This window comes from Neltuma alba, unplaced genomic scaffold (genome assembly GCF_004799145.2).
Source record: "Neltuma alba isolate B1F8T4 unplaced genomic scaffold, ASM479914v2 tig00002146_pilon, whole genome shotgun sequence".
NCBI lineage: Eukaryota > Viridiplantae > Streptophyta > Magnoliopsida > Fabales > Fabaceae > Neltuma > Neltuma alba.
Genome location: NW_021632754.1, coordinates 283,060 through 305,165, shown reverse-complemented (window position 1 = coordinate 305,165; position 22,106 = coordinate 283,060). Strand labels below are relative to the sequence as shown.

The 22,106-nt window shown below is 36.7% G+C and overlaps 2 protein-coding genes across 2 annotated transcripts; both read right to left on the bottom strand.

Annotated features, from left to right (window-relative positions):
• Positions 1-407: 407 nt before the first annotated feature.
• Positions 408-2,802, bottom strand: LOC114717664 (transmembrane protein 41B-like). Its single transcript, XM_028902874.1, has 2 exons — positions 2,421-2,802; positions 408-1,132 (listed from the first exon to the last, which is right to left on the bottom strand). Exons 1-2 carry the CDS (start codon positions 2,726-2,728, stop codon positions 742-744), a joined length of 699 nt encoding a protein of 232 aa, XP_028758707.1. The 5' UTR covers positions 2,729-2,802; the 3' UTR covers positions 408-741.
• A 1,016-nt stretch (positions 2,803-3,818) lies between these two features.
• LOC114717699 (potassium transporter 5-like) lies at positions 3,819-21,752 on the bottom strand. The gene is given in 12 exon segments (XM_028902899.1): positions 3,819-4,210; positions 7,769-7,993; positions 10,825-11,306; positions 11,405-11,659; positions 11,762-11,876; positions 12,180-12,232; positions 12,328-12,588; positions 12,680-12,721; positions 20,905-21,025; positions 21,028-21,155; positions 21,296-21,518; positions 21,622-21,752. Coding segments are annotated over 12 exon segments (2,241 nt in total). The 5' UTR covers positions 21,748-21,752; the 3' UTR covers positions 3,819-4,000.
• Positions 21,753-22,106: the final 354 nt, after the last annotated feature.

Below are 22,106 nucleotides of genomic sequence, written 5' to 3'. Positions count from 1 at the left end.
TTGTCATCATTAAGATGTTTTGATTAACTTTTTAAAAAGTGTTTTGTTAGATTTCTACTTGCATAAAAATACCTGTTTTAAGTGTTTTTAGGAGTTACCAAACACCCCTCCTAAGTCTGAAATGTGATATTAAAATTTGATATTTGATTAAAAACGTATGATCTCACCTTGCAAATTGATTTCTTGTCATTAATGAGCCGCTAATTAATCACAAGCTTAATTTGCAGGAAAGTGTTATATGGTATTTTACCTTCAGCTAGTTTTTTTTTTTTTTTAATAGAATATGCAAGATGGAAGAATTATAGGTTGAAAAAATACATATCTTTTCACTATATTTTACCATATCAATAATATTTCATGTATAATATAATAATGATCGTAAAATGTGACAAATGATGCAAAGTAACTTCATACGGCCAACTCCTTTGCTGGCGAGTTTTCTAGCAGTTGGACCTACTGAAGAAATACTCACACAACAATGAATTCCACTTATCACCAATACATGGATTCTTCTACATGTGTGACTTTCATAAGTAGATCATTGGTTTAAGTGTTATCACAAAAAACAGTTCTAAGAAGAAAAAGGATAAGACAAAAAAAGTCCTATAAGGAGTCGGCATAATAGAACATGTCAGGGACTAAATATGAATATCAAGCCAAAAGACCAACCCTTTTCAAGGCACTTCATTTCCAGATAAGTTCTACCCCAAGTCAAAAGGGTTATTTTTGAACGGAAAGCTTTTAGCTATTGAAACGGGACTTTGAGTACTTCTTGATTCTCAAAGAAATAAGCACACTAGATAGTATGCCAACTACTGGAAACAGGTAAGACCATATTGGAGATTTCCCAGAGCCAGAGGCCGTAGCAACAGCAGCACCAGCAAGGCTTCCAAGAGAAGTATTCTGCAAGATCATTGGGATGCATCCGATAACAGTGGGAAGCAGAAAATCCAACAAGAACCCTACTTTTGTAGCAGCAAGTGTATAGTTAACAACATAGGAGGGCAAAGGAGAGAAGCGAGCAAGAAGTACAAATTTCCAACCATCTTGCTCAACTCCTCTAGAAAGGAGATGAAAATATTTGTTTTTCTGAGCCCACCCTACTGCTGAAGTTGAACTTCTCAAAATTAACCTGAATTGAAAAAAGGAATCGAGTTGAATTCGATTGAAACAAATAACATCAAACATAGGAGGAATTATGTGTGTTAATTGCAAACATAACATTTAATGCAAGGGAAACTGTTGCTCAACGTGTTAACAAGAGTAGGGTAGCCTTCATGCAACAACCTTATTGACCAATGCTATCCCCCAACAAAATTTAATCTCATTAGGGTAGCACAACACAGGCAGTTTTCAGCAAACTGTCGTAGTGATTTTCATGTCATTGAACCAAGAATGAGAGCTTAATCTCTGGTAATGTAATATTGTTTAAAATCACCATATACTTTATGAACCTACTTATATCAGGATAAATTCATGACTACCCTCCCTCAGGGATAAGAACTATCTGACTCTTTCTTCTGAATATATACATAAGGCCATAACCTGAGCTTGTGCAAGAAGTTAAATAGACGCAATAAAACTACAGAATACAAGGGCACTGATTCTAACTCTTGTAGTTCCTGGCACATATATCTATTGAAAGACAGAAAGAAAACTAAAATTATTTTTCTCAGGCAATTCAGCTTGCAAGATAAACAGCTGATAAGAATTCCTTTTCCATTGTTATCCTAAATAATAGGAGATATCAAGGAGTTTTTCAAGATATTCCCAGGTTCTCAAACCAGCTGGATATTGAAAGTAGAGTGCATTAATGCGTTCTTTAGATTCAGTAGCGAAGACATTGGTTGATCAAAACCATGGAGAAGTGATTATTCAATACTGGGTTAAAAAGGAAAAAGAAAGAGGGTCACAACCTGTAATTCTAGGAGTCTCTACGCTCTAGTCTCTAGCAAATGACAGCCCATTACCATTTATCGAAAAAGACGGTTTTAAAATAAGATTTACATACCCTCAATCAGTACTTTTTCTACCGATGAGTAGGTTTTTTGTTTTACCTCACTACTGATGAATAGGTTAATATGCTTATATAGGTAGAATTTCGTTATTCACCTATACACAAAAATGAATGATCAATATCAGGAAACGAGTAGGGTAGTGGAGGATGAAATGACTGGCATACAATTACAACTCATATGAATTAATCCAGAGTCTCTCCGCGACTTAATTTGATGAAGACTGGACTCAACTTAACAGATTGATCAGAGAATAGTCTCAGCTGAGTCCGTAACTAATAAGTCATAAAGAATTATATTGAACAAGGAAAGCGAGTGAAAATTCAACCAAAACCTAATAAAGATATGAGAGTCTTGTTCCGTTGACGATAAGCAACGAAATTGATATAGAAGAAGAAGGCAAACCTGCCGATCCAGAACGAAAGAGAAGCACCAAGCACCTTAGCCGAGAAGACGCAGAGCAGGGCCGGGAAGAAGCCAAATAGCAGAGAAGCGGCGGCTTCCAAGAAAACAGAAGAGGGCAAACAGAGAGCGATAGAGAGTGTATGGATAGCGACGTACAGTGGGATGGCCCAAATACCCAGTTTATCATACTGATCTTTCAATATCTGAATAGCTACCTCTTTGTCCCATCCATAATTCTTTATCAATCCTCTAAATATCCCCAGGATCCCCACAAGCACAGCTATCTTCAACCATCTTCCCATTCCCATTTTCTCCTACGCAGCTAGGGCACAGATCTCGCGCACAAATTTCTCTCTCCTTATGGCCGCCCTCGTTCGCCGAGCGTTTGGATCGGTCCGGGGCACTTCTATCCAAACACATTGTGGCCAAGTGACCGGCGCAGTTAACTATTTGAATTTTATCTATTTAAATTTATCAAAAAAACTAGTTAAAACCAGTTTGAAATAATAAATTTGCAAGTCATATATTTTTTTCCTCAGATATACCTTATTGATAGAGAAAATAAGTAAAAGATACAATAAAAAAAAAAAAAATATATAGTGATATAATTGAAAAAAAAACTAATTAAATACTTAGATAAAAGTAAATATTATCTTATAAAAAAATCAAGTTTCTTTAACAAAATTTATCTTATATTTTGAATCCGATAGAGTATTAAAGAAAGGGAAAATCCCAAAAAATATATACCCTAAAAATTTTTACATAGCAAGTGAATGATTCAAATATGAAAGATAACGTTGGCAAAAAAAGAAATAAAAAAAATCGAATCAGCTTAGTTGAATCAATTTGAAATTTTCAAATATTGTCGAAAAAGACGCCACTGCCCCTAATTACATAGAAAAGGAAACAAGGCAAAGGAACGTCGACACTGCAAAGGAGGGAAGCAAGACTATACAAGTTGGGCACGTGGATTTTCTACAGTAAGGTATCTATTTGATATGCTAACTAGTAATTTCTTAACAAGGGAGTTGTACATTGTCTGAACTAGAATTCTGTTGGTCAAATATTCACTATATTATTAGTTATGTGCTTGCTGCTAATTCTGAAATTAAAAAAAAAAAAAAAAGAAGGTAAAGATGAACAGATTTTGCAGATCAAGAAAGGCAAAAAGCGAAGGGAAAGATTATTCTCTTGGTTACAATATAACAATGTTAATATCGAGGAAGATTTATTTCTTGTGAATAAAAGATATATATGGAAAAGCGACTGACTTACTACTATCCAGCTAAGAGGGTAAAAGTCCATCTATTTAACATAGACGAATGTTTCATTACACAGATGAGACTTGAAGAGGGAGAATTTCGCATCTCTAACATAAATCCCTATAGTTCATCTACATGGCAAACAAGAAGCCTCATATTTTAAGTTTACATTTAAAATTAAAACATCACTCCCTCTCTCATTTATGTAGAAGTGTGAGCTAGAAACAAAGATAAATATGCAGATTCACACAAAAACCAAAGTACAAAAGTGATGTTGAAAATACATGATACGTTAATACATATACTCGCACGAAGCTGTCATATTTCATAGGTCATTCCGACCTTAAGAAGCCTTTTACGAGGAACAGCCATATGTGTGACCCCTTGCCTAAAGTTGTGCCTCAAGAATCTGTAAATATAATTAACAACGATCTTATTGATGAAGGATGAATTAGGCTTAGCCACCACCTCTGCTTCCCCCAACAAATACACCACCCCTTTCTCCCTTGCTTTTGCCACAAACTTGACCTCCTCATCAACAACATTGTTGCAACACCTTCTTCTTAAACATCCTCCTTATCCTTCGAGTTACTAGCCTTCACTGTTCATCATGAATGGGAGGGTGAGATTCTAAAGAATTCCCGTAGTAATAATTTCCATCAAACATATATGCAGATCACATAAAGCATGCAAAACAAGTCATATGGAACATAACCTTGCAAGCTATGCATAAAAAGCATTTAAGTGCAATGATACATAGTTAGATTGATTAGCTGAATGCGCAATCAACGGCACATAAGGCCGGACATACAATGGCTTGTAAGGCCACATAAACAATGGCTCATAAGGCCACGCTTGTAATGGCACATAAGGCCGCGCAAACAATGGCTCATAAGGCCCCATATCTTTCAGTTACACGTGATCACGGCTAATAACACATGCAAGGAATTAAGGATTACATGTTTTTATGCTTTTTGAATAGCAATATGGCACAAACAGACATGCAGCAATCATACACAAGTGTAAGGTAGGAAAGAACTACTACCTGACGCTTCCGCTTCAAAATTAAACCTTACTTGCTTCCTTCTCTTAGCTTCTTCAGTAGACTTTTGCAGATATCAAAACCTATTATATTAGTAAGGGTAGGTCAATGCTTGGTCCAATTGTATCTCATAAATTAAGTAACTCTTTAAATCTCAAATCTTCTTTAATTTCTACCCTTACGTAGTAGTCAGTCATCCTGAACAATTTTTCTTATTCAAACTATTTTCTTTGGAAGGCTCCGTTCCTTATCTAAACCCATACAGTTACTTTACTTAGTAATTGGTCATTTTGGTCAAATAAAAATATTATTTTTATTTATTATATTTTAAGGACAACGCCATGTCCTCCTCCTCTCCTCCTTTCTAAATCCGGCTCGCTCCACTTCTATCAAGTGGTTGGTATCGTGGAAAAAGTAAAGATACACACACACATATTTATATGTATTATTTTAATCCTCATTTAACTTCATTTTTCGAAAAATAATTCTATAAGCTCTCTTAGCCTTTATTCATAATTAAATTAATACTTATCATTTAAATCCAAGCTAAGCAATTTTACTTTCTAACCATCTATTAATGTTCTTAATCTTTGGTCTAACATTCCTTAAACAACCTTTCTAATCAATTGTCAATTTTTAACCCATACCTTAAAATAATTTCCAAACATCATGAATATTAGTCCATTTAAAATGTCCATTCGCCATTTGGAAACCTCAAACAAACCCCAACAATAAATTTCAAATCAATTCCTAGCTTAATTTCTTTCATCCTCAAAACAGCCACCAAATTAATTTCCAGATTTGAGATATACCTTCCAATTCATTCCACCGCAATTCCTTAATTTATCCTTTAGAACTCTATCTTCAAAACTTTCAAAAATTTCCTGGAACCTCAAATAAATTTCTTAATAATTACAACAGCCTGTAAGACCTATTCATATTTAATCCTCCAAATCATCATTTTCGTTCTTTAACTTGGTCCAAATAACTTGAACAATCACTTGATCTGAGAGAGCATCACTCAACAATTTTAATAAAGTTTTAGATTTCCTAATCTTACACACACATATAAAGAAATATATAGTTCCCTTACTTCAAATTCAACGCCAAGCATGTACCCATATATACATATATATATGTATAGTTTCAGTTTCAGATTTCAAAAATCTGTCACTAGATTCATATCTCCCAATTCGATCAGCAATTATAGCTATATATGTACTTCCTCTACCATACATAACATTTACTCCAAACCTGGAAATTTTCCAGATTTGTAGCTATATGTTTAAACTCAAGTTTAGCATTCAAATTATGACACTCATTAATCCCTCTAACAATATAACCTCCACACACTTCTAGCTACAACATTTTTTTCCAGTTTTTATTCCTACCGTAGTTTCAATCCATTTTTTTCGGTACTCATTTCCCAGCCACATACACCAACTGGTTCCCACATATATCCACTCTCATATCAGGTTTTTGAATAACTCCTCTGGACAGCATAGTGCAAAAACGAAAATCATCATTTAAGCAGCAAAAACTGATAAGCAATCACATCTCCCACTCACACATAAAACATATATACCATTGCTATACTTTCTATTAATCTCAGCTTCTTCATGAAATCTGGACCTTTAAATTCAATTACACATTTATCTAAAACATGTTTTGCTCTTTCTAATCCTATAAACCGAAACCCCTCATCACCTACTCATACGTTATTCTTTCTACCCATTAAAATATGTTCTTAAGCCCTTCTATATGTTCATATGTCATTCACGAATCACAACTTCCACACATGCATGAATCTGACTTCAACTTCTTCAAGTTATATACCTCTGTTTGGTAAACTTAAGAACAGAGCATCCATTCGATATATATGTATACTTACATATTCATACCTACAGACACCTACTCCCTCCCACTAGCTACAAAACTTGACAGCACGGAGGACCAGTCACGCATTTGACTTTGAAAATTCACTAGCCAGATTCGGACACACACATACAAACCGAATAGAAATGCAGAGACAGAGAAAGGAACATGCAAGCTCAAAAACTACCACTGCCCACTTCAACCTTGTCGTGGAATAAGAGTTCACCAATCACCGATCCTCTTCACCTTTCCTCTACTTTCTTTTGCTAACACTTAACTTCTTTCATCATCCACTTCATATTCAGCCACCCAAAGCAGAAAATAATGGTAGAAGAGTGATCAAGGGGCTTACTTCGACTGAGTGATCGGTTTGCATGTAGGTGTAGCTCCTCCGATCACTACCTCCGGCACTGCTTCTTCTCCGCCTCTCTCTCGTTCTCTCTCTCTCTACGTCTGCTGCTGATTCGAAATAGAAGGGAAGGAGAAGTTCAGATGAGTTAAATGAGTTGAGGAGTCTCGAAAAGACCATTTTACCCCTCTAACCATTCTTATTTCCGATTTCATCCTTTCACTAAATTTCTGAAATCATAGAATAAATCCAGAAATTTTCCATGATGTTTTGTTTGGATTTTCCTTCTCCATTATCTTCTTTGACCCATAAAATAATTTTCCTAAAAATTTCAGGTCAAAAGTCAACTCCTAACTATTTTTCTGGAATTTTGGAAGAAAATAGCCCTTAAATCCAGAAATTAATCCTTAACCCATTTTAAGGATTTTATGCCTCAACTATCTTCTTTACTACTTCAAATGATTATCCTAAAATTTTTAGATTAATTATAAATCTCTAAGTATTTTTCCATCATTTTCGGAGAAAATAAACCATTTTTCTCTTAAAATTATCTATTAAAATTATTTAAGTCATTTTTTGGGAAATACCTTTTCCAAAATGTCTCTAAGCCCTAAAAATCAATATTCCATAATTTTTCCCAATTTATTTGGAAAATAAATAATTTTAATAAATTTTTTTTCTGTTTATCCTAAGTCATAAAATTCGGGGTGTTACAATTGTGGCTTTGAGGGGAACGGGTAGAATCTGATGAGGCACGTGAAATTCCCAGATTTAGCTCCCGTGCTATCCTATGGGAACTAGAGCTTTTCCCTCTCATCACCTCACTATCACTCTCCTTCTAGTTCCAGGCCAAAGCACCAACTTGTGCTGTGCTTCCCTGAGCCTCTTGATTAGCCTCTTCACGGATCACAATAAGATCTTCATGACGAATAAACTCCTCCAAGTGTTGAACTAATTGATTTTCAAACACCTTTGGTTCTTTAATCCTATCATTGTAACCGTACCTCACAACACATCGAAACATCTTGTGCTCTCTTGGTCCTACCTGGTGTAACACCCAAATTTTCTAAGCTACTTAAAACACCATGTAAAAACTAATTTGATCTTAAGGTCTCAATAATAAAGTTTACACTAAAGGACTCAGCCTTTTAATCACCACAAGTAAACATGAGCAATTAAACCCATAATATAATTCGAGCATAAATATCCAAGCTTGCAGTCTCAAAATCTAACATAACATATCCCATGGATAAAACTTGAAATGAAACGCTACAATCTATCCATTCAAGGAATTAATAAAATACTGATTTGATATTCTAGGGTCATGGCAAATAGTAAAGAATCAAATTAATTCAGCATGTACTTGAGAAGTGTAAGAGCTACTAGCTTACTCCTCTGGTACCTTCCCTTGCTCCCTATAAGGATTGTCACCTGGAAAAATGTTAAATAATTGGGGTGAGCACAAACGTCTCAGTAACCCAGAGTTCAACCATGTATATACAACCATTACCCAAACATTTTCATATTGGCTAAGCAAACAGATATTGCAATAGCTTAAATAATCATTAGCAAAATATGTAACTAATTCAATAATATACCATGTTCATATGCAATGGATGCTTCCACCCTTATTGCTCAATCCAACCTTATTCCGCTGACTAGAACCATAGGCTTATAAACGGTCTAGCCCACACACTGGACTGACCAAAACTACTCCAGTACTTAGGATGTATCTGGCCAAAGATACAGAGCCCAAGCCTAGACTATGGCTCCCCTCCTTAAAAGAACCAGGAGGTGTCACTATCCCACGTTCCCCCTCTACAAACCTGGCCAGGTAAGTATTAAGGAACGGGGCCCTAAAAAGGCCAACCACTTTGCACTAAGTGGAGGCAAACCACGTGGTCACAATTTGTCACATATATCAATATTATAAACTCCCAAGTCCAACTGCCTATGCATGTCATGAATATATAACAAATCCAGTATATGCAAGCATGCTTGAAAGAAAATGAATTACCATAAATTTTTCGTCAAAAATATCCAAGACACATTCATGCTTAAAGGAGAATTCAAATAACATAGAAGATAATACAATTTTATTCTTTCACCTTTTTAGTCTTATCTATTTATTTGCAACAATTAAGTCGATAGAGTCAATACAATTTTAATCATGATGGATAAAGATTACACACACATAGAAAAACCCCAAGTTACCTGACTCCCTTTGCTCCTCAGTAGTGAAACAAAAATTCCAAGCAATAAGGCTCTCGGTGAGAGTCTACAAAATTATACAAATACCAAGTCAAATTATAATTTGAGCTATTCAAGTTTATCTCAAAGCTACTCTAAGATTTTTCCTAAAAGCCATTTAAGTTTTAAACCTATGCCACAGGCCTCTAATTAAGTCTTCTTAAATTTCAGGATCACAAATCGCTTACATATTATTGATTTCAAATATTATTTTAAAGCTGTCAAGAGACCCTTTTAAATTCACACCTATTTATAACTAACCATAAATTTCATACATATATTCAGTTTACACAATTTCCCATTATTTATTTTAATCTATTATGCGAATATATATAATTTTATATATAAATGATTTAAGGGAACACTCATTTAAAAAAAATCCACCGATCCCTACCACTTATGCGTCCTTAATATATATGTGGGTGTGTGTGTTTTTTTCTCAAGCCATTATCCCATCTTTTAATGCTAACAGGGGGTAAATTTGTTTTATCTATGTTGCTAAATGACTTGTGGATACCAATATATGAACGTACACACCTATGACTAGAGGGGAGGAACACCGAAACGGGGTAGAAGATGATAATATATATATATATATATATATAGAGGCGCATATATTTATTTATATTTCTATCAAGCATATATATGTGCATAGTCTTACGAAGAGGCAGAATCTAAAACAAAAACACATGATACAAGGGAGAGATATACGAAAAAGGAAAAGAAAAGTAGGTACACACCTTAACAAATATATATGTCTTGGAGATGATGGTGATAAGAAGGCCTACGGTGGACTAAGGAGAAAGGACGAAAGGAATGAGGTAAAGAGAAATTATGAAAAAGTTAATATAAAAAGAGATGAGAAACAAGAATGGAAACGTTTACCTTGAATCTAATTTGATTTATGAAGATAGAATGTTTAGAGTAGAAGCAGGAGTAACGCTTTCTGAAAACCACCAGTCTATGGTAGCGGAAAAGCTAAAGAAGAAACTGAGTGGCGGCTAAAAGATAAAGAATGAGTGGGTAGGAAGTAGGGTTAAGTTATTATATTTTTAAAATTAATAAATCTTTATTTAATTAATTAATTACTTTATCTTACTATTATTATTGAAATTACTATTATTATGGAAATTTCATTAATCTTAAGTAGATAACCGACTGATATGAAATTTGCCAGAATCATTTAAAGTTTTTTTTAAATTTAAATTAAACTCAAATCTTTTTTTTTTGTATATATAATTATATATATATTTTATTAAAATTCGTATAACAGATTCAAATTTGAATTCCAATCTATCTTATATTATTATATCATTATTTATTCTTCCTATTCAAAGATGTTTGATTTATATACATATATATATATATATGTGTGTGTGTGTGTAAAAACCGTTTATATATACATATAACCGATTTATTTATTTTTTTTAAAAATATTATATGTATTTTACCATATCTACATAACAAACTTATCTTTTTCAATTAATTTTTTTTAATATACCTTTTGAATAATAAGGGAAAATTTACTCGTTCCAAACATTATACATATATATATATGTAATTCATATATATATATATATATTAACTAACTAACTCTAAAACCTAAATAAATTTGGGATGTTACACCTGGCGAAACAGGAACCTCTCTTCTAATGTGACTCTGCTAAGAGGAATTGACTTTATAGAAACAAACACAACTACAGAGTGGATTGATGGTACATTGGCAATGAAGTGAGGGAATATGGGAGGAATGCCCTGAGCTAGCTCAAAATATAGAAGTCCGATTCCGGGCACACGATTCACATTCGAACCATTGATCAATTCATTTACATGTTCAGTGGAGATCTTATTCTCAAGCTCAAAATTGTATCTTTCTTTGTGCACATAATGCCACATTCCCATGATTATGGTAAAGAAGAAAGCAGATACAATTGGAAGAAAGCCTCCTTGTGGAAACTTGGTTAATTGAGATGAAAGATAGAGTGCCTCTATGGAGCCAAATATCATAAGGAAGAGAGTAACCCACCAGAGACTTGTCTTCCAAATAGTTAGCATTATAAGTGTAACCAGCGAGGTCGTGATCATCATGTCACAAACCACAGCAATCCCTGCATCACATGTAAAAAGGTTAATTAAAATGAAATGATTCAACCAAATCAAAATAGGTAGATTAACAAGATTTATTAAAAAGAACAGCCATATTTACCATATGCATGACTAATATTTTCTGTGGTCTTGAAGGCCGCACAGATAATAATACAAGCAACCATGAACATGTAGTTGATCTCAGGAATATAGACTTGGCCGCTGTGCTTCACAGAAGTGTGAACAACCTTCACCCTTGGGAAAAAACCCAGATTTAGAGCCTGTGATAAGATGGAAAATGCTCCTGAAATCATTGCTTGGCTAGCTATAATGGCAGCGCCTATGGCTACGACAAATGTTGGCCAATATAAGGGATCTGCATATTATTATTCACAACTGAAGGGCTAAATGTCAGGGATTAATCCTTTCCAGTTCAAAAGTTTTTGTGTCTGTCTCCTTTTATAATGAATAAACTTACCTGGTATGCTATCATAGAAGGTATTGGACACGTTTTCTGGGAACTTTCGTAGATATGCTGCCTGCCCACTATATGCAGCTAGTAATGTAGGGAATGTGACACAAGTGAAGCTAATCTGCAACATTATTATTTATCATGTAGGTCAATTCAATTGGTTGCTTCACCAAGGAATTTTCAGGGACAATAGTGTTTTTCTTAGTAGAGAATCCTTGAGAAAAGCTAAGGGTTAACACAGCTTGAGAAAACAGAACCAAAACAGAGTATGCCAAGTTTTAAGAATGATGTGTTGAGCATACTGAGATTTAAGCTTTTTAATTTCTACGATATAAAATTGAACTCCCTTTGCTTTTAGAATTTTTTTTTAAAAAATACCCACCTTGGGAATATAATGTTAAATGAAGATTAAACATGGACTTACTTGAACTGCTCGTACGTTAAAGTGACCCAAGTCAGCAAACATGGCTTTTGATCCTGATATTTGTATGTATAGAACACTAATCAATAATTAGAATTTAAGGGAGATCCAAGTTAAAGCAATAATTAAAGATTCAAAAGTAGCTACGTGCCTGTAATGCATAAAGAGACTCCTCCAAGTGATATCCATCCTTGCTTACCATTCCTCTTGAAATAATCAAATATGTACTTTGGATTGAAAGCACACAATACCCCAACGTCGTATTTGAATATATTGCAAAGACCGATTCCCCCGATGAATGAAAACCATATAAGGATAATGGGAGCGAATGAAAATCCCACTTTATCAGTCCCAAATCGTTGAATAGAGAAAAGGGCCACTAGGATCCCTATAGTTATTCCCACAACTGCGCCTGAAAAGATTCAATTACGTATACGATTACCTAATCTCGAATTGATTCGTATGTTCAAATATTAATTCACACATATATGAGAGTATGCTACCTTGACCCATGGATTTGCTGATCCTGCTTACCGCAGAAAGAACTGCATGCATATAGTTAACAAATGGATTAGAAACTGAGCAAAATATATATATATTGAAGGTTTTTGGGCATACCTGGAGTGTGCAATGTAATCAGGTTGCCACGCGGAGGTCCGATCACGGTGACGGAGTCAGATCTGATAGACACAGCAAATGCACCGGAGGGAAAGTTTTTGCAGAGAGGGAGGGAGGAGTCTGGAAAAGGCAGAAGACGAGAAAAGAAAACCGAACGTGTGTGTGAAAAACTGATGCTGCGGTTAACTTATCCCATGCATATTTTCAAAAAGAAAACTGCCTCCCTCGTCATAACTGTTCCCGCTTTTGGCAAATTTATGTAAGATGGCAAAAATTGCACTTTAAGACCCACAAGTCTTGTTATTTACACCAGGACCCCAAATGATAATGGGCTTGGGTCCAATCCACCAAGGGTGGACTGGCCCATTTTCTTACATCTCCCACTCACACTTGGTGGATTAGATGTCGCGGATCTAGTCTCTTTACCTTCCCTCAATTTCATACTTAGTGCTTTGCCGTGACCGCGTGGGCATGACGTCTTCGCTTGGGTCTCTATACTAGAAACCCCTTTTATAGGATCAGCACAGGTCACCCTTTCCTTTGTGTAGCTTGAACTTTAAAATTATGCCTCAGATGTCCCAGATTTACTTATATACACTTTTTCACGGTAAATCTAATCCCTCTCGAGTCAATGGTTGACTCAAATTACCTTTCTCGTATGTCTAGTATCCACACTTACGACCACAAAATGTCATAAGGGACATGTCACAGACACCAGCATAGGTGTGTATATTACAGTCAATCTTCCTTTCGCCCAAATATCACTTTGAAATGAATCAGTCGCTTTCTTAGTGTACTACCTTAGATCGCATCAATCATGACCATAGGACATATGCTAAAGTAGCAGTCACTGAAACATATCTTCATGATATTGTCAAAGTCAAAGGACACCAATAGGAGGATAATTCCTCCCTGGGACTCACACAGCAATGAAGCAGGGATCTTTCACTTGCTTCCCTTTTGCGGTTCTCTCAGCACATGTGGTATGAAACACATGTTACGGTGTTACTCTTTTACTATAAGAGTGTATGTCGATTTAGATTTATTATTAACACCGTACAAACTTAGGTCCAGACACACTCAGTATCTAAACCCAAATTCTTCAACTCTGCTCATTGTTATGACGTCGACGTTGAAGAGTTTGTTGTCTGGCTACAGGTATTATGGAAGTGGGATTCCAAACTTCGATCCGGCTTTATCAACGTGGATCTCATCTTGACTTGCTACACTTTAGTCAAGGCGACATAAAGTTTGTGTTTCTTCTCTACCATATCAGCATTCATTGCTGCTTTACTGGTGAACACAAATGTCTCATCTTTGTTCACTCCACCTGAGTGTCAAAGGCGGTTGCCCGTGTGAGAGAGCCAACCTTTTTAACCTATACGACATACTAGACATTGTATACTTTCGGACAAACATATAAAGTGATAACGAAATATAATTTCATTAATGAAGCATTCATATTACACTTTATGTATGCCAAGGGCTTGTACATGTTCTTTAAAAACTCTTTCGCCTATTGGCTTTGTCAGAGGATCTGCTACCATACATTTGGTTGAAATATATTGTACAGTAACAATCTTTTGTGCTATGTAATCTCTAACGAAATTATACTTGATGTCAATGTGCTTGGTTTTGCTGTGATACTTAGGATCTTTAGTATAGGCTATAGCTGCAGTATTGTCACAGTATATCATCACCGGATTGGTACTCTTGTTTCCAAATCCAATGTGTTTTATAAATCTCTTCAGCCATAAAGCGTCTTGCACTGCTGCAGTGCAAGCCACAAATTCAGCTTCCATCAAATGTAAGGCAATGCACGTTTGCTTCTTGCTACTCCAACATATGGCGCCATTGTTGAGTAAGAAGGTATAACCTGAAGTTGACCTTCGTTCTTCTTTATCTCCGCCTACATCAGCATCGGAGTACCCAACAAGACACAGGTCACCTCCTTCGTAGCACAGTGCATAATTGGAAGTGCCCTTTAAATATCTCAAGATCCTCTTCACTGCTTTCCAATGCTTTTCACCGGGGTTAGACTGGAATCTGCTCACCAGTCCCACTGCATAACAGATGTCTGGTCTTGTACACATCATTGCGTACATCAGACTACCAACAACACTGGCATATGGAACTCTTTCCATCTTCTTTTTATCAGATTCGGTTTTGGGACACATGTCAGAACTCAAAGCCACTCCAAGAGCAACAGGGGTACTCATGGGATTGCAGTCTTTCATGTTAAATCGCTCAAGAATCTTGTTGATGTAATTCTCTTGTGAAAGAGAGAGGATTCATTTTGAACGATTTCTTTGGATTTTAACTCCAAGTATGTATTCTGCTTCACCCATATCTTTCATTTCAAAATTCGATGAAAGCCATTCTTTAATAGCCACCACCGAATCTAGACTATTTCTGGCTAATAGTATATCATCTACATATAAGGATAACATGACAAAATTACCCTCAAACCGCTTAATGTAGACGCAGTGGTCTTCCTCTATCATTTGGAAGTCATATGAGGTTATTGCTTTGTGAAACCTCAAATACCACTGTCTGGATGATTGTTTCAATCCATAAATGGATCTTTTAAGTTTACAAACTTTATTTTCTTTTCCTTTTTCAATGAAACCTAATGGTTGTTCCATATAGATTTTTTCATCCAGATCACCATTCAGAAATGCGGTTTTTACATCCATCTGATGTAATTCTAAATCTAAACTGTTTACTATTGCCAGAATGAGTCTAATAGAATTGAAACGCACAACAGGTGAGAATGTATCTTCATAATCTATTCCTTCCTGTTGTGTGTACCCCTTTGCCACTAATCGAGCCTTGTATTTGTCAATTGATCCATCCACTTTTCTTTTAATTTTGAGAACCTACTTGTTCCTAATGGCTTTACGCCCTTTTGGAAGATCAACTAACACCCAAACTTGGTTCTTTTTCATTGAGTCCATTTCTTCTTCTATAGCTTTCATCCATTCATCTTTTGCAAGACTTGACAAGGCTTCTCGTACAGAACGGGGCTCATCATCCCCTTCTGGAGTAATTAAGAGAGATTCGTCTTCTATTTGAAAGCGTCTTTTGGGAACACTTTCCCTGTTACTCCTTTTGACGGGAGCTATTTGCTTATCTTTCTTTCTTTGTTCAGGTCTTGGTGTTGACCTTTCTTGGCTCCCACTCAGATTGACAGACCTAGACGATTCTGGTCTATCAATTTGTTCTACACTGACTTGTTCCTGTGTCTCATAAAGAGATACAGTACGGTCAACATCTCCTCTATTAGGAAATTCAGTCTCAATGAATGTGGCATCTCTTGATTCCATTTCAGTCACTGTTCCATCTTCGTTTTCACCTATGAAAACGTATCCTTTAGATTGTTCAGAGTACCTTATAAAGATACACTTCTTTCCTCTAGGACCCAATTTCCTATGCTTGTGGGAATCATCATGAACATATGCCGCTGACCCCCAGGGTCTTAGGACACTTAGATCCGGTTTGCATTTTGTCCATAATTCATAGGGTGTGGAAGCGACTGATTTTGAGGGCACACGGTTAAGTATGAAGGTTGCCGTTAACAAAGCATCGCCCCAATATGAAATTGGTAGGTTTGCTTGAGCCATCATAGACCTAACCATGTCTAGAAGAATTCTATTCCTCCTCTCAGCCACTCCATTCTGTTGTGGAGTGCCAGGGATAGTTAATTGTCTAATTATCCCTTTTTCTCACAGAGCTGTTTAAATTGATCAGATAAATATTCATGACCTCGATCTGTACGTAATGCTTTAATTTTACTGTCCATTTGATTCTCTACCTCATTTATGTATCATCTAAAGCACTTAAGAGCTTCAGACTTATGCGAGATCATATAGACATGACCATATCATGAAAAATCGTCAATAAAGGTAATAAAATACCAAGCTCCGTGTCTCGCCCTCACACTCATTGGACCACAAATATCAGAATGGATTAATTAGAATGGATTTTCAGCTCTTGTTCCCTTACCGAAAGGTTTTCTAGTTGCCTTACCAGCTAGACAATTTTCACATAAGGACATTTCCATGTTAGGGATTGCGCCCAACATTCCTTCTTTTGCTAGTTTAATCATTCTATTTTGATTAATATGTCCTAGTCTAGCATGCTAGATATTCATATCAGGATTGCTTGAAGAAATAGCAAAACAATCATGAGCGTTAAAACCAAAAGCAAGATCCATAACAAAAAATTTCTGGAATCTGAATGCTGAACCATAAAATTCAGAATTGAAGGAAATGTCTGCAACTTTATCATGAAAATAAACATTAAACCCAAAGTCTACTAAGCAAATAACAGAAATTAAATTCCGTCGGATGTCGGGAGCATGAAGCACATCATGGAGTATCAAGGTCTTTCCACCACCCAAAGCAAGCTTGCAGGTGCTAATGCCTCGAACCTCGATTCTCGCATTGTTCCCAACATAAAGCCACTTGCTTTGATACGGCAACTGACGGTATTCCACGAAGGATCCCCGATCCCTGCTTACGTGGTCTGTAGAGCCTGAGTCTATAATCCAAGAAGAAGAAACAGGTTCTGTTAGAAAAACAGTACTAGAAACATATGAAACATGTGAATTCACATAATTCACTAATACCATTTCGCTCTCAGCCTGTTTAGAACAGTCACGTGCGAAATGGCCCATTTGTTGGCAGGCGAAGCATTTGACCTTCTTCAGGTCCAGCTTCTTCTTCCCGCCTTTCTTTTCCTTCTTCTTGAATTGTTTCTTGCCCTTTTTAAATTGAGGACCGCCCTTCTTCCCTTTCTTTTGGGGCTTCTTGCCCTTTTTGAAATTGGGCTTAGATTGGGAAGTTCCAGCATCCTCAGTCAAATAGGTCTGTCCAGAGCTCTTGTAAGCCTCCAGACATTCATCTTCCAGCTCCAGATGCTTAGCTACATCATTAAAAGTGATGATGTTTTCATTGTGGGTTAGGTTGACTTTCATGTGCTCCCAACTTGCAGGGACTGACCTGATGACAGCCTGCACTTGCTGCTCATCAGACAGATTATGTCCAGCTTCCTTCAGTTCTCGGATCATATTGGCCATCTCTCTCAGATGTTGCTTCATAGGATTGTTTGGCATGAGCTTATAGGTATCGAACTTAATTGTCAACCTTCTAAGCTTGGTCGTAGAGACTCCGCCAAACTTATCCTTTAATGCTATCCACATGGCTTGTGCAGTTTTGTGCGACTCAAACTCGCACATCAGGTCATCAGCCATGGAGCTCAAAAGTGTGATTCTTGCTATGCTATTCTTCTTTTTCCAGGTTAGATATGCCTCTTGGTCTCTCCAGTGCTGGTTTGTGTTGCCAGCCTCAGGTTCAACCATAGCAGTGGTGAGAAGCTTTATCGCATCCTGTTCCTCTAGGATATATTGGACCTTTCGGTGCCAAATGTCCCAGTTGTCCCCGTTAAGCTTTTCTCCCTTGTTCAATTCAGCAATTATGTTCTTGGTTGCCATTCTTAGTTCTATAACAAATCTATCGCACATTAATCTATGTTCTCTTAAAAGAGAACCGAACCAAAGAACATTTCAGTTATATAGCACAATGAAGTATACAATGTAATGTGCCTATATTATCCTCGATCAGTAAATAATGAAATTACAAGATCTATGATCAAGAGAATACATTTGTACCTCCCATCACACAGATACTAGTAATTATCATTATATTCTATCAAGAATACTATATACGCACTTTAAAAATGTAACCTTTAGAAGTCTTATCTTCTAAAAGCTCCCACTTATAAAAGGCATACATATGATATTCATAAATAATCATACAACAATAATTCAAGTAATTTCATTAAATGAAATAACATACTTAGTCTGTTTACAATGTATGAAACCACAAATTCAAGGCGAAGACAAATATTACATCATTTGATATGAACATAAATGTAATCAAGCATTGCTTTTCTTAGGCTTCTAAGTTTGCGCATTTTGTTCATAAAGGAGGATACTAGCTCTATGGCCCAAATCCAGTAAGACTTTCTTATGGGTTTGCCTTTAGGTCCACCTCTAACTCTTATTGCTCTTATGTACTCCATTATGACTCTAAGGTAGAATTCGGTATTCTTCTTATCGGTCATGTAATAGACGTAGCTAGCGAGCACACCATTGATGCCTTTTATGTTTGTCAATTTAGCTGCATCTCTTTCAGCTATTCTCATAGCTAAAGCAGGGGTACAGGGTTGATCCACCTCTTCACCTTCCTTTACTTCGGTTTTATTCGGAAGATCTAGTGAATCATTACAGACCAAATGAGGTTCGGTACGGAGGGGTTCAGTGGGAAATAAAGATTCTGACTCAGGTCCAGAATCCATTAACTCCTCCGGGATTTCTTGAGGAACCTCTTCAGGGTCCTCTTCAGGATCCTCATCCTCTGGTTCATGTTCTGGAACTGCATTGTCCATGTATAAGTATTCCAATGAACCATCTTGGATATTTTCAATGCTACTAGAAGCCTCTTGCTTCATTTTCACCTAGAACAAAATAATTTAAATTATTTTGAATATTCTGGAATTTATTTTCGCATGAAAATACCAGAAAATACACTGAAAATACTCACAAATAGATCCTTAATTGTCTCCAAAATTATCAAATTATATATCAAAATGAAGATCTTGATTTTAGGCATTTTTAGAGACAAACCACACTTCAAACGGACCTTCCACACGCCTACACGCGCCCCTAGAAGGAAAAATTAGCGAAAAATTGAAAAAAATTTCCCACTCGCTTAGTATGCGCGTGTACTACACGCGCCTTCATGCAGCTCGCCGCCGGTGACACGCGCCGTCCTGGAGGCCACTACGTGCCACCACCTTTCAGGTGGTGGTCCCTAATTGTCCATATGGGATGCCACGTGGCGGGACGCGCCACGTGGCGCTGCTGGCTCAAAAAAAAAATTTTTTTTTTTAAGACAGACCCTTTTTTTTTTAATAGTATTTGGACCGGTTGGGTTTGGGTCCATTTCGGCCCAACCGGTTCCCTTCACAAAACAATTTTTTTTTTATTTTTTATGATTTTGGTCTGGGCTGGATCCTGCCTCCAGCCCAGTACACCCCTTCCTTTTTTTTTTGTTGGGCTGGATCCTACATCCAGCCCAGTAAATTTGTTTTTTTTTTTTACAGGAGGGGCCAAAACGACGCCGTTTTGGCCTTTGGAGGTCTCCTTCAACCTCCAGCTGGGTCGCCTTGACTCGGCTTCTGCAACCGGGTCGGGTCCGACGGGTCCGTCGGACCCGATTTCTTCTCTCCTCCGTATCTTCGCCGTCCAATGTCCGTTTTTAGCGTACTTTATATCATTTTCTTTGTTTTTTCGAGTTCTACGCAATGGGATAAATTTTGAATCCAAAAAACTTCATTTCCGAGACACCCAAAAATGAAAACGTACGGCCGAAAAAGGATACTGTATAAAACGATTTTCACAGAGGCAGAGAAGCAACCCAATATGTCTAAACATAAATATAAGACACAAAAACTATCATACTGAAAGTAAAATGGAGGATTTGCATAATATATTGAAGCAAATCGCAAGTTACTCAGACCGAATAATCAGAAAAAGAATACTGATATGAAAACGCAGGCCACAGAATCAACAAGAAAAATCACATGCTCTGATACCAATGAAGGTTTTCGGGCATACCTGGAGTCTGCAATGTAATCAGGTTGCCATGCGGAGGTTCGATCACGGTGACAGAGTCGGATCTGATAGACATTGCAAATGCACCGGAGGGAAAGTTTTTGCAGAGAGGGAGGGAGGAGTCTGGAAAAGGCAAAAGACGAGAAAAGAAAACCGAACGTGTGTGTGAAAAACTGATGCTGCGGTTAACTTATCCCATGCATATTTTCAAAAAGAAAATCGCCTCCCTCGTCATAACTGTTCCCGCTTTTGGCAAATTTATGTAAGATGGCAAAAATTGCACTTTAAGACCCACAAGTCTTGTTATTTACACCAGGACCCCAAATGATAATGGGCTTGGGTCCAATCCACCAAGGGTGGACTGGCCCATTTTCTTACATATATAATTATAATCGGTTCTAGATATACTTATTTAGACTGAGATTCAAATACCTGAAATTGATGGAGTAAGAACTCCATCTCCAATCACCATCGAAGTTCCCACAATGGTTATAAGTACGAGAAAAATCCTCACAGGCTTACTATTTTCTACCTTGTTCTTTATTTTCTCGGCCCCCGTTTAAGTTGGCTGCATGGTTCTTCCAGTCTGTAGTTTGAAAGCTCCCTGTCCTCTGGCTGTTGATTTGGAATGAGACCCACCTTTAAGTGGCGACATAACAACGAATAGAGCGCAAATGCTCCACCTACAAACAAACAAATAAAGTTCATATTTCAGAACCCATAAAAAAAAACAGAAAGAAAATAAGTACACAGATCAATCCCACGCCTTTATATCCAAGAAAGAAAGAATATATACAAGCACAATAATAAGTAGAGATCTTACCGTTTCCATTGTCGTTAGCCCATAAGACGATGAAAACATACTTAAGCATAGGTACGAGGATGATGGTATAGATGATAAGGGACAAGACACCGAGAATGTCATCGATGTTTTGAATCCCTTTGGTGAAAGTACTGGCATACACATAAAGTGGGGACGTGTCGACATCTCCATACACAATCCCCAAGCTTTGAAATGCTAAACTTAGAGTGACTTTCCAAGTAAACTGTGAACAAATAAAGTGTGAAATTAATTAAGATTCAATTACAATAAAGTGAGAAAGATAAAAGGCAAAACCTAGGAGAGAGAGAGAGAGTGAAATAGTGTACTGTTGAGGTTTGGGTCTCAGAAACTCTTCCAGCTTCCAGATTGAGAGAGTCAACTCGACGGAGCTTTGCCCATGAGACCTTACGCTCTTTGAGCTTGTTTTCTTCCTTCGTTGTTTCCATCTCCATCTCTCTTTGTGCCTTGGATATGCTTTTAGGCTCTCACACACGTGTATATGTAGTATCCAATAAATGGTTACATCGGACAACTTTGCTTCTCTATTCATTCTTAAAAGCGTAAACTAATAACAAAGTCAGACATCGCACTCAATAATTGTCTTATTTTATACCTTACACGCCGTCTCCTACGGTCAGCATTTTGTGCGTCCGTAACAGAGTAAGCAGAAGCTCAATTGTTGGCCTTTTGTTTATTTTTGCTGTAGAGCTCTCGATGATGAAAAGGCATGATTCATCATCTCCAAAGACTTTTGGCCTGTTTATTTTTTTTTTCCTTATTTTCTTATTCTTAAAAAAAATTTCTAAAATTA